General features: G+C 46.9%; 1 protein-coding gene across 2 annotated transcripts; it reads left to right on the forward strand.

Moving 5' to 3' along the window:
• The first annotated feature begins 2,445 nt into the window (after positions 1-2,445).
• Pla2g1b (phospholipase A2 group IB) lies at positions 2,446-10,209 on the forward strand. Of its 2 annotated transcripts, none has more exons than XM_028854743.2 (4): positions 2,446-2,617; positions 7,664-7,823; positions 8,929-9,056; positions 10,012-10,209. In XM_028854743.2, exons 1-4 carry the CDS (start codon positions 2,584-2,586, stop codon positions 10,116-10,118), a joined length of 429 nt encoding a protein of 142 aa, XP_028710576.1. In that variant the 5' UTR covers positions 2,446-2,583; the 3' UTR covers positions 10,119-10,209. The 2 variants fall into 2 exon arrangements, with proteins under 2 accessions (XP_028710576.1, XP_037054442.1); XM_037198547.1 differs by having other exon boundaries at positions 7,667-7,823.
• The last annotated feature ends 3,407 nt before the right edge of the window (positions 10,210-13,616 follow it).

The following is a 13,616-nucleotide window of genomic DNA, read 5'->3' on the forward strand; positions in this document are numbered from 1 at the left end:
TACTGATTTCCACAGTGGTTGTACAAGTTTACATTCCCACCAACAGTGGAGGAGTGTTCCCTTTGCTCCACATCCTCTCCAACATTGACTGTCATTGGTGTTTTTGATCGTAGCCATTCTGACAGGTGTAAGGTGGTATCTCAGAGTCGTTTTGATTTGCATTTGAGAGAGGGTATCTTAAGTATGGAACTCATGTCTAAAAGCAAAATTCATGGCTGGGCAGTGGTGGCCCATGCCCTTAATCCCAGCACTCGGGAGGCAGAGGCAGGTGGATCTTTTGTGAGTTTGGGGCCAGCCTGGGCTACAGAGTGAGATCCAGGACAGCCAGGTCTATACAGAGGGACCCTGTTTCAATAAATTAAAAAAAAAATGAATAAATAAAATTCATGTATGTTCTAAAAATACTCAAACACTTAATCTGGGAGTAATAAGTCCTTTGATACTACACTTTCAGTGCACTTGAACTTTGGCGGGAACCTGTACATGGAGTGGAATTTCCTAACCGTGGCGTGAAGTTGGTTGGCGCTCAACATTTTGTATTTTGCCTTTGTCTGACACAGGGTTTCTCTGTGTAGCCCTGGCTGTCCTGGAAATCACTCTGTAGACCAGGCTGGCCTCGAACTCAGAGATCCGCCTGCCTCTGCCTCCCAAGTGCTGAGTTTAAAGGCGTGCATCACTACTCCATGCTCTGGGGTTTGGAGTTTTAGTTTTTGTTTTTTTTTTAATTTATTTAATGTCTGTGTGTTTTGGGTGCATGTGTGTGTATGTACACTATGTGCACACCTGGTTCCCTTCGAGGCCAGAAAAGGATATTAGATGCCCCGGGACTGGAGTTACAGCCAGTTGTGAGCTGCCATGTGGGTGCTGGGAACTGAACCTGGGTCCTCTGGAAGAGCAGCCAGTGCTCTTAACCCCTGAGCCACCTCTCCAGCTTGTGGATTTGAATAAGAATATTCAACACGTATGAAAGATACAGAAGTGAGAAGGCCACGGGGACATATGGAGCATTAGTAGTTGTCAGGGGTTGGGAAGGAACATGGTTCTTCTCGGGAGGATAAAAATGTTTTGAAACTAATTAGAGGTGATGGTTGCACAACACAGCGAAAGCACTCGGTGCCACTTACACACTTACACACTCACAGCAGCTTATGCTATGTCATGTGAACGGTGACACCCCCCCAAACGTTACGTATTGGGACTGGTTAGAAGGAAGGCTCAGTGGTTAGACACACTCTGGGCCAAGCTTGACTACCTCAGTGTGACCCTCGAACCCACATGGTGGAAAGACAGAACCAATCTTTCAAGTTACCCTCTGACCTCTACCTGTGCACCACGGCCTAGGTACACACACCCCCAATAGACAAACAGACAAATACATATTTTTAAAATGAAATGCCACACACACACTTGATAGAACTCCACTAAAAGTCTTTGCTATTCTGTAAGTCGCACCTTAGAACTCCACGTCTCCAAAAACATTCTCACAAACCTCCGCTGGGGAGTGAGAAAGGAATGTTTATGGAGGGGGGAAATTAAGATGTATGCCCTGGAATCTGGCAGATCTAAACTGGAGTCGGCCTTGCTCTGCCATTACTGATTGTGTGTCCTAAGGCAAATTACTTCAGCTCTCCAAACCCATCTCTTCATCTGTAAGGTGGGTGACAGAACCATGCAATGACGTCCCCCACACAAACCCAAGCGTTACAAGACACAAGGGCATCAGTCATCTCCACCTTGTCCCCTTCTCATGGGGGTCCAACAGGATAGATGCCCCGGTCCCTTGAAGCTAGACTGAGGACCAGTGGAGGGAGGTGAGGAACAAGACACTCCGTCAGGGCTGGGGATGTGGGTCAGTAGAGAGAGTGCTTGTCTAGCATGCATGGAGCCCTGGGTTCAATCCCCAGGCCGTGTAAACCGGGCACAGGGGTTGGGGGACCGCCTGGGGCATGCCTGCCACCTCAGAACTTGGAGATACAGGCAGGAGTGTCAGAAGTTCAAGGCTGGTTAAGAGTGTAGTACCTCTGCAGAGCACCAAGTTCCATTCCCCGCTATGTTGGTGGCTCCCAGCTACCTGTCACTCCAGCTCCAGGGAATCTGACACCTTCTTCTGGCTTTTGTGGCATCTGAATCACATAATTAAAAATACACATAATTAAAAATAAAATAATTTTTTTTTAAAAAAAATTCAAGGTCATCTTCAGCTCCATAGCAAGTTTGAGGCCAGCCTGGGCTAGAAACCCTGTCTATAAATTAAAATAAAATAAAAAGGAGTTCAAAGTTTTCCTCAGATACCTAGCAAATTCCAGGACAGCCTGAGACTTGGCAAAAAGGAAAGAAAAAAAAGATAATAAAAGACTCGAAGGTCTGAAAGCTCCAGAACCCATCCCCTTGGTGAGGAAATGCCAGCCACAAATCCATGACATTGTTTTCAGTGATCTCTTACAGGCAAATCCCTCTGGGTTGTTCCCCCATAGACTCAAGGCCAGGCCAGAGTGGCTAAGAGCAAAGCAAACAGCCTTATCGTGAAAGTGTGGGGCCCCGACTATAAATAGAGAAGTCACTTGAGTCCTCCTCTCACTCAAGATGAAACTCCTTCTGCTGGTCACTCTGCTCACAGGTAGGACCCTTGTCCCCTCCGGGTGCCCCTTCTCTTCAATGCCCAGCCTCCCTGTTGACCGCACCTGAAGTTCTGTATTGGAGTTCCCTTTGGGGTCTAATAGCCTCTGGGTTGGAGTTCCCTCCTCACCCCCATGTAGACAACAGCTGGCACCTCTAGCCTCTAGATTGAACTCAGATGGCCTTTTAGAAGAATCCACTGCATTCACCCACCCAGGTAAAGAAAGCCCCCTCCCGCCTCTGCCATATTGCCCTGGCACCCATTTACCTGACCCTAAGGTGCCCCGGAGATTTGATTTTTCTTGTTCTTTAAAAAAAAAATTGACTTTTATTTTACATGTATGAGTGTTTTGCTTGCACGTGTATCTGTGAACTGAGCGTGAGCAGTGTCTACAGAGATCAGAGGAGGGGTCTGATCCTCCAGAACTGGGTCATAGGCAGCTGTGAGCTGCCATGTGGGTGCTGGAACTGAGCCTGAGTCCTATGCAAATTCAACAAGTGCTCCTGACTGCAGAGTCATCTCTCCGGTCATCATCATCATTATTATTGATATAATCTTATAATGGGGATGAGGATGTCCTCCAACTCACCATCCTAGCCCAGACTTGCCTCAGCCTCCCATGTGTTAGGATTCCATACATGCCTGGCTTGTGCCTGCGATTCTCTTCCTCCTTTCCTTTCTTTCTTTCTTTCTTTCTTTCTTTCTTTCTTTCTTTCTTTCTTTCTTTCTTTCTTTCTTTCTTTCTTTCTTTCTTTCTCTCTCTCTCTCTCTCTCTCTCTCCCTCTCTTTCTTTCTTTCTTTCTTTCTTTCTTTCTTTCTTTCTTTCTTTCTTTCTTTCTTTCTTTTTTGTTTTTTAGGACAGTCTCTCTGTGTAATCGCTCTGGCTCACTCTGTAGACCAGGCTGGCCTTGAACTCAGAGATCCACCTGCCTCTGCCTCTGAGTGCTGGGATTAAAGGCGTGCGCCACCACATCTATGTGTCTGCAATTCTTATCTTGTTGATTCACTTACATATTTTGGCCCCATACACACACACACACACACACACACACACACACACACACACAGAGCTTATGCTCCATTAACAATTATTGACATCATACATTGAGTAAAACATATTCGGCATAGGAGTCATTTATATCATCCAATGATGATAGAGACCTGCTATCAGATACTAGATTGAAACTGGGGACTCAAAGATGAAGTATAATGTGTTTCTATTCCAGAAGCACATATATGCACACACTCTCACACACACACACTCACACACGTGCATGCAAAAGCACACACACACACACACACACACACACACACACACACACACACACACACTATGCCCATTAGTATATCTAGACTGTATATCTAGCTTCTGCAAAGCACAAGGTTAGCCACCACAGAGGTCACTCACAGTAGGGGAAGCCAGCTGCTCCCTGTCTTTGTCCTTGGTGTTTCTTCATAAATGGTCAGTTAGAATGAGCCCAAAAATGAAGAAAAAGAAAAAGAGTAAACTGGGCAGAGTGGTGCATGCCTTTGATCCCCGTGCTTAGGAGGCTGATGCAGGAGGATTTCAAGTTTGATACCAGCCTGGATGACAATCGTAAGACCCTATTGTGCTGTTCATGCTTGTAATTCTAGCTCTCTGGAGGCTGAGGCAGGAGGATTATCATGAGTTCAAGGCCAGCCTAGTCCACAATGTCAGCTCCTATCCCAGAAAGAAAGAATGAAGGAGGCCAAGTGTGGTGGTGCATGCCTTTAATTCCAGCACTCAGGAAACAGAGGCAAATGGATCTCTGAGTTCAAGGCCAGCCTGGTCTACATAGTGAGTTCCAGGACAGCCAGAACAACACAGTAAGACCTTGTCTCAAAAAGATAAAAAAGAATGGAGGAAAGAAGGATAAAAAGAGGCTGAGCAGTGGTGGCACACACCTTTAATCCCAGCACTTGGGAGTTAGAGGCAGACGGATCTCTGTGAGTTTGAGGCCAGCCTGGGCTACAGAACTAGTTCCAGGACAGCCAGGGGTACACAGAGAAACCCTATCTTAAATTAAAAACAAACAAACAACAACAACAAAAATGGGCCAGAGAGATGGCTCAGCAGTTAAGAGCACTAGCTGTTCTTCCAGAGGTCCTAAGTTCAAATCCCAGTAACCACATGGTGGCTCACAACCATCTGTAATGAGATCTGGTGCTCTCTTCTGGCCTGCAGGCATACATGCAGGCAGAACACTGTATACATAATAAATAAATAATAACTAAATCTTAAAAATAAAATAAATAAATAAATTAAAGAAAGAAAGAGATAAAGAGGAGGGGGAACTTTGAGACCATAAAACACCACCGGTGACTGATGAAACAGGACCCCAAAAAGCCATTTTGTTCTCTGTGCTCTTGATGCAGCAGAACTCTGTGCAAACGGGGTCAAGGGCTCTGCTTCCCCAGCCTGATGTGCAAAGCCGCTGCTTGCTTTGGACAAACACTGTCACCTACGGGACAGGTTTGTCCATTCATTCAGCAGAATTTTACAGAGCACCTACTAGGTACCAGGCACTTTCTTCACCCATTGATTCGTTTATTCATAGCTTACCCATTCATTCCTTTAGCTCAGCACACACACACACACACACACACACACACACACACACACACACACACACACAATGTACTGTGTGTTAGGCACAATGATAGGCTCTAAGGAGTAGGAAAACCATGAGACCCGCCCTTGACTTCCTGTCCTGCAGGAGGGAGGGAGCACACCAGCAGGCAGGTGGAAAGGGTGGTAGAAGTGCTAGGAAACAGCGTGAACTCAAGTTCGGGTGCCTAGCACTCACCGAGAAAGCCAGGCACCGCAGTGGCACACCCCCATAATCCCAACACTTGGGAAATGGAGATAGGAAGGTCTCTGGGGCTTGTTGGTACAGCCACCATAGCCACACAGCAAGCCCCCGGCCCATTGAGAGACCTTGTCCCAAAAATAAGAGGGTGGGTTTAGGAAGACTCTAGATGTTGAACTCTGACCTCTATATCCGTGTGCACACATGTACATATACATATGTGAACACGAATACAAACACAAACCGAAGTACTAGGAAGCACAAGAACATGAAGAGACGTAACAGAAGAGGGGCTCCCCGGGTGCACAGCCAGGAAGGTCCTCTTTAATGGGGAAGCAAACTCTCTCCAGCCTTTCAAAAAGTGACAGGACTCCCTATGCCTGGCGGTTGGTGCATGCCCATAATTCCAGCATTCAGGAGTCTGAGGCAGGAGGATTGAGAATTCAAGACCAGCCTGGACTATATAGGCAAACCCTAAAAAAAAAAAAGTGAAAGATTAAATAAATAATAAAAGTTCTGTCCAAGAGCTTGTCGAGTCTCAGAAGAGGCGAGTTCTGGACACTTGTCCATTGGTGACCTGGCCAGGGATGGAAATGGAGGGAAGGAGGAGATGAAGTGGAGCCCCAGACTTAGGGAAGGGGGAAGCTGCAGGTTGAGGTGACACCGGGGGCTGAGGGCAATCCAGGGCATTCTATGCGTTTATGAACACAGTCCCCAAACGGTCCAGGGACACAAACACAGAATTGACCCACACTGACCCAGCTACCTGCTGATCCACTTCCTGTTGTGATCTCCTGAGTGTGGGAGGCACGTGGACCACCCTGTTTTTTTTTTTTTTTCATCCCTGAGCTTGTCTTCTCTTCCTCCTCCCTCTCCAGTTTTTTCTTGTGAAGCAGGGTAACACATGGCATCCTGTGCACCATTCCGTCAATGATTACCTTGCATTTCTGATCCTCCAGGGATTTGGGGGGGATGTGTACATGGTGCTGGGGATGGAGCCAGAGCTTCCTGCATGCTTGGCTAGCGCAATACAGATGGAGTGAAATCCCCAGTCCTTGTCTTGATGAATTGGAACAGGGTCTCATATTACCCAGGCAAGCCTTCAGCTTGCTGAGTAGATGAAGATAATCTTGAATTTCTGATCCCATTGCCTCAGCCTCCCGAGTGCTGGGACTACACAGTGTGTGTTCCACTGTACCTGGCTTCTCCTGCATTTTATTGGTGACCTGTATCCCACTACAGACTGAATCCTGGCTTATTTACCTACTCCTCAGCTGATGAACAGTTTGTTGTGTCAAATGCTAACATTACAATGATGATCTGACCATTAGCCTTGTCTATGAGCTGTGCATGTCCATACAACAGATTCCTTCTAATTCTTCCAGTGTAAAACCATGAGCATGTGTTGGCTGCTTCTCTAGCTCAAGGTCTCAGCTAGAACTGTGATGAATCCCACTGCTGGCTACTTCTAGGGTTTCACCTAGTCTTGAGTAGGTGTGGGGCAACTTTCAAACTCAAGAGATGGTTGGGTTGTTGGGTTATTGGAACTAAGAGGTCAGTTTGTCCCTGGCTGCTGACTGGAGAGTGTTCTCAGCTCCTCAACACAGAGACCACAGGGCAGCTCACAATGTGGGGGCTGTCTGTCCTGACAGTGAGAAATGAGCAGGCAAGCAAGGAAAATGGCAATGTCTATAGAACTTAGTCCTGGGGAGTCAGCCCAGCCCGGTACAGTGGTGTTCATTTATAATCCTACCACTCGGGTAGCTGATGCCAGAGGGTTGCTCCAGAGTATGAGGCTAGCCTGGGTTACAGGGAAATGCTCTGTCTCAAATACATAGACAACTTCCTTATCAGGCCTGGTAACTTGAGTTTGTTCTCCAAGACCTACACAGTGGAGGGAGAAAACCAACTCCCTAAAGCTGTGCTCTGACTTCAAGTGTGTAGCATGACATTTATGAGTGCCCCTAAGTTTGTGCTTTTGACCCCCCCCCCCCCGTGTGAGCTAGAGTGCGCGCGCGCACGCACGCACGCACGCACGCACGCACGCACGCACGAGCGTGCATGTGGACACACACACAGACACACACACACACACCTCTATTCACTGCTCTCCTGATGCATCAGATGGTAGGAGGCAGGAGGAAGCTAGCAGGCAGGCATCAGACCCCTGGTAATTCAAAGTGGGATTGATGGCGTGTGCTGTGCATTCTTGCAGCAGGCGCTACTGCACATAGCATCAGCCCTCGGGCTGTGTGGCAGTTTCGCAATATGATCAAGTGCACCATCCCCGGGAGTGATCCCCTGAAGGAATACAACAACTATGGCTGCTACTGTGGCTTGGGCGGCTCAGGTACTCCGGTGGACGAATTAGACAGGTGAGTAGATCAGGTGGGAGACTGGAGTATCTGAGTGGGGGCGGGGGGGGGGCAGGTCTCTCTCCTCTCTCCCCCCCTATATCTATCTATCTATCTATCTATCTATCTATCTATCTATCTATCTATCTATCTATCTATCTATCTATCTATCTATCTATCTATCTATCTATCTATCATCTATTATTTTTGTTTGTTTGTGTTTCCAGATAGGATTTCTCTGTGTAGCCCTAGTTGACCTGGAACTCTCTCTGGAGACCATGTTGGCCTTGAACTCAGAGATCCTCCTGCCTCTGCCTCCTGAATGCTGGGATTAAAGGCGTGCATCACCATCCCCAGCATGTATTTTCCTCTCTTGTCATATAAAGAAATCAATCCATCAGGATCCTGTATCTAGTGGTCCCTGAGAGCAGAATGTGTGAGATGTAAATAGTGGGCAATGCTGCCATCTCGTGTCAGACCAGGGAAAGGCCAAAAGTGTGAGCTATAAATAGTGGGCAATGCTGCCATCTAGTGGCAGACCAGGGAAAGGCCAACCATCACAGCCACAATCGAAATAGCCTAGGCTTTACAAAGTCAGCAAAACTTCAGGATATATAATTTCACTATGTTCCTAGAGCTTTTTTTTTTTTTTTTTTTTTTTAAAAACCACTTTTTCTCAAGACAGAGTCTCGCTATGTATCCCTGAATGATTTTCAACTGATCTATCTGCCTCTGCCTCCCAAGTACTGGCATTAAAGGCCACCACACTCAGCAAAAATTGCTTTCAATCGATATACCCTAATAGTTCCCCATGCCTTTAACCCCAGCACTGAGGAGGCAGATGCGGGTGGATCTCTGTGAATCTGAGGCCAGTCTGGTAATATAGAATGAGTTCCTGGACAGCCAGGGCTGTTAAGGAGAAACCTTGTTTTGAAAAACCAAAAGATAAATAAATTAAAAAATTATATACGCTAATAGAGATCACAGATTCTCGAGCCTTAGAACAATTTCTTCTGGTACATCATGTTTAGTAATACTAACATGTGAGAAAGATGAAGAGATTTGAAAAAGAACTGACCTCCTGTGGGTCCATACTCCTCCCTCAGTTGCTCCTTCCTCTCTCCAGGTGCTGCCAGACTCACGACAACTGCTACACTCAGGCAAAGAAGCTGGATAGCTGTAAATTCCTCATAGACAACCCCTACACCAATACATACTCATACTCGTGCTCCGGGAATGAGATCACCTGCAGTGGTAGGTTTACCATCCGGGACCTCTGGACTCTGCTTGGCCCTGGGTGGATTTTGAAGGGGCACAGAAGGGACAGGACAGGCACCATTTTGCAGGCATTGCCTTGGTCTCATTTGATGTCTTGATAACCTAATATAGATGGCGTCCCGAATGAGGGAGATGAGGAAGGCAGGGCCACTTGCCCAAGGTCACCCAGCTTAGAAGTGATGACATTTGGTTCTGGAACACAGATCATTCCAAATTCTCTTTTTAAAAACATTTCAAGATTTAATTTATTTCTGGGGGAGGTATGCCTCTGCCACAACAGAGGTGTGGAGGTCTGAGAACAACGTGTCTGTTTTCTCCATCGACCATGTGAGTCCTGGGATGGAACTCGGGTTCAGACTTGGCAGCAAGTGCCTTTATTCCCTGAGCCATCTTGCCTGCCCAAAGCCTCTTTTACAAATGATAGATGATATTTGTGGTTTTCTAGGTTTTAGGATTAAATACCCATATTTATTGATTTTTATGTATAGGAATGAGTTAGCATCCCATGTCTTCTTCAGCCACTCTCCACCATGTCTTTAGAGCCTGGATCTCTCTCTCTAAACATGACACTCACCTTTAGCTAGCCTGACTGACAAACAAGCTTTGGGTATACATGCTCCTCACTTTCCAATAGAGTCACAGATGCCCCAACCACACTTTGCTTTTATCATGGTCTCTGGGCATCCTAGGTCAGGCTCTCATGATTGTATGACAACCACTTTACCAACTGTGCCATCTCCACTGCCCATAACAACTAATGTTCTTAATATAAGTGTGTTCCAGCGATTTGGACAACCCAATGGACTTCTGCGTGCTTGGTCTCTCAATCCCTAGTCTGCACCAATGGGAGGGTCACGGGTTTATTTTGGTTATAAATTGTACAGAACAGGGTCATGGGCTCCACACAACTTCCTTTCTTGTTTCTCTCCAGACAAAAATAAGCCTTGTGAGGCCTTCATCTGCAACTGTGACCGTGAGGCCGCCATTTGCTTCTCCAAGGCTCCATACAACAAGGAGAACAAAGGCATTAAGTGTTAGCCTTGTAAACTCAGTTACTGGGACACCATCCCTGACTGCCTGGTTGTCTTCAATACACACTGTGTCCTCTAATAAAGCACCTGTTGAAAGAGCTTGGCTGTGGTGATTGTATTCTCTGTCTACCGAACATAACTAGATCCTCAGAGAACATCATTCTGTAGCCCTGGAAACTTCAGGTTAATGGGAAAAACATTAGCATTAGGGGAGATCATCTTGAAGAGTGGGTGATGAGCCAGGCCATGCCTTCCATCCCAGGTCATGGATGCAGAGGTAGAGGCAGAGGCAGAGGCAGAGGCAGAGGCAGTGGCAGAGGCAGAGGCAGAGGCAGAGGCAGATCTCTTGAGTACAAGGACAATCTGGTCTAAAAATCGAGTTCCAGGACAGTCAGAATTTCACACAAAGAAATCTTGTCTCTAAACACAACAACAAAAAAGGAAAAAAAAATCAACCTGAGATACAGAGTGGGGTAGAGAGAAACAGATGGGGGAAGGAGGGGAGAGATGAGGCAGGGATAGAGACAGGAAAGGAGGGGATGGGTGGGGAGAGAAGGAAAAAGAAGACAGAGAGGTAGGAGGGGAGAGAAGAGAGAAAGAAGCAGTGTCACATGGCCACTAAAGGAACATCTTGGCCATAAAAATACTGGATTCAAAGAGCTTCTGCTGAGAGCTCATCATAAGAAGTGGGATATAGGAAACCAAACTGGACGGACCATAAATGACCCAAAGGCAGGATTACATCCTGGTGACTTTGCAGTCTCCACTGTGCCTAAACACAGGCCAGAGGATAATTGTCCCACTATGGTACACAGCAGCCTAACTATTTGAACACATAAAAGAGAATACATTGTCTCCTCTACCTTTCTCTGTCACGGAAGCCCACAGGTGAAGCCAGGTTAATCTCTGGTTCCCTGATCAACAGGATTTAGGGATGAGATGTCTCATTGGCTAAAGGCTACAGGGATCTCTCTTTTTTCCTTTAGTGAACAGCTGCCCAGTCCTCAGGCTTTTCAAACCCAGCCTCATCCCCACCCGTGACTCAAACTCAGGTCTCACCCCTCTCAATGTCAGGCCTGGTGAGCAACAGGTGCAGCTGCAAGCCGCCTGCGCAGGCGCAGTGACCTGTAGTAGCTGGGAGTGGCTGTCCAGAGTCCTGTTGAGAGGGTAGGGAGGGCTTGAGTGTGGAGAAAACCAACTCAACTCACCCTACATGGTTTGTATCCAGGGAAGAGGTGAGTAGTGGGGAAAAAGAGGTGCCAGGATGCTAAGTTACAGGGTACATGACAGATGGTCAAAGGCAGAGGCCAGAGAGCATTGGACCAGCAGACATTGTTCACAGGCCACCATGTGAGTGCTGAGAACTGAACCCTGGTCCTCAGCAAGAGCAGAATGTGGTTTTAAGTGCTAAAACATCTCTCCAGGCCCTTCAATGTTTGATTGTCAGCTTCACACACTGGGTAGGGAGAGCCTCAGCTGAAGGATGGCCTGCATCATATTGGTCTGTGGGCACATCTGTTGGGCAGGCATTTGCTGTCTATCTGTCTTTTTTAATTTTTTTTTTGTTTTTTTAGAAAGTGTTTCTTTGTGTATCTCCAGGCTGTCCTTAAATTCACTCTCAGACCAGGCTAGGCTCAAACTCAGATATTCACCTGCCTCCCCCTCCTGAGTGTTGACATTAAAGGCATGCGTCGCCGCCGCCGCCGCCGCCACCGCCGCCGCCGCCGCTGCCACTGCCACCACCACCACCACCACCATCTGCCTACATTTTTAGTTTTTAATGATATTTGTGGTTTAGTAAGATCTAACCTACAATACAAGTCTCTTGACCTGAGTTTGATTCCTGGACCCCATTTAAAGGAAGAAGGAGAGACCTGACTCCACAGAGTTCTTCTCTGACCTCCACATGTGCACACAGGGCTCTCTCTGTCTCTCTGTCTCTGTCTCTCTTTCCCACAAACAACACACATTAATAATTGGTTAATTAATTAAAGATTGAATATGTAACTGGATATACCTCAGAGGCTGTGTCAGATTCTTGGGACAGACTTAACATGTAGTTTGGACAGTTAACATGGAGGATTGTTAGGGCCAGCTTCTCCATCCTGAGACCACACATCACTATCAGCATCCCTCACACACAACTCCAGGAGCAATGTCTATACCCTCTCATGATGTCAAAGCATTCACAGGAGAGGGACTTGGCACTTTGCCAGTCACTGACTTGAGCTGGTTGGGGTGTTGAGCTAGCCCTTTCTCTGTCTCTGTGACAGCACTGATTCAGGCTCTGTCACCATCTACAGCAGCTCTGCAGGTCGGGACTGTGTGTGAGGGTGCACATATTCTACTTCTGTGCTACACACACAGTAGTCACAGGCCCCGTGTGCTGACTGGACACTGTCAGAGCACAGCCACAGGACTATAAAGAGAAGTCACTGAGTCCTCCCCTCACTCAGGATGAAACTCCTTCTGCTGGTCACTCTGCTCACAGGTAGGGCCATTGTCCCCTCTGAGTGCCCCCACATCTCCCTTGTCTTCAATGCACAGCCCCCCAATGGTCACACCTGAAGTTCTGGTTTGGGGTTCCTGTTGGGGTCTAATAGCCTGTGGGTTAGGGTTCCCTGCTCATCCTATGTTCACAACAGCTGGCACTTTTACCCTCTAGGTCAACTCAGATGACTCCTTGAAAAAAATTCCACTACAGTCACCTTCTCAGCCAATGAAGCCCCTTCTTGTTTCTGCCATATCTTCTTGGCACCCATTTCCTTGGGCTAAGGTGCCCTGACAATGTGATTTTTCTTTTCCTTTTAAAAAACATTGACTTTTATTTTATGTATATGAACCCTTTGCCTGCATGTATGTCTGTAAACTGAGTGTGAGCAGTGCCTACAGAGGCCAGAGGAGGCGTCTGATCTTCCAGAACCGGGGTCATAGACAGTTGTGAGCTGCCTCATGGCTGCTGGATCTGAGCCTGGATCCCACACAAGCTCATCAAGTGCTCCTGACTGCAGAGCCATCTCTCCAGCCCATATTAATATTAATATTAACATTAACATTAATATTAATATTATTATTATTCTTATTATTTTTTCAGTAGTATATAATTCTGGGTCAGGATGTCCTCCAACTCAACATTCTAGTCAAGACTTGCCTCAACCTCCCAAGTGTTAGGATTACATACAGACCTATAAAGAGAGTTCTTCACACACTCAGGATGAAACTCCTTCTGCTGATCTCTCTGCTCATAGTAGGACCCTTGCCCCTCTGGGTGTCCTCCCCTCACCTCCCTTGTCTTCAATGCCACAATTCCTCAATGGTCACACCTGACATTCTGGTTAGGGTTGCAATCTTTTTTTTTCTGGGCTATTTACATGAGAGGGTTTCTCTGAATACCAATGGCTGTCCTGGGATTCACTCTATAGACCATCCTGGCTTTGAACTCAGATACTCACCCGCCTCTGCATCAAGAATACTTCCACTGTACCTGACTTCTCCTGCATTTTAA

This window comes from Peromyscus leucopus, chromosome 23 (assembly GCF_004664715.2).
Source record: "Peromyscus leucopus breed LL Stock chromosome 23, UCI_PerLeu_2.1, whole genome shotgun sequence".
Classification (NCBI taxonomy): domain Eukaryota; kingdom Metazoa; phylum Chordata; class Mammalia; order Rodentia; family Cricetidae; genus Peromyscus; species Peromyscus leucopus.

Excerpts from the sequence above, each read along its gene's own strand:
- Pla2g1b (XM_028854743.2), top strand. The coding sequence starts at position 2,584 with ATGAAACTCCTTCTGCTGGTCACTCTGCTCACAG. Across the intron at positions 2,618-7,663 it reads GCTGGTCACTCTGCTCACAG|CAGGCGCTACTGCACATAGC; the intron begins GTAGGACCCTTG and ends GCATTCTTGCAG. Across the intron at positions 7,824-8,928 it reads CCGGTGGACGAATTAGACAG|GTGCTGCCAGACTCACGACA; the intron begins GTGAGTAGATCA and ends TCCTCTCTCCAG.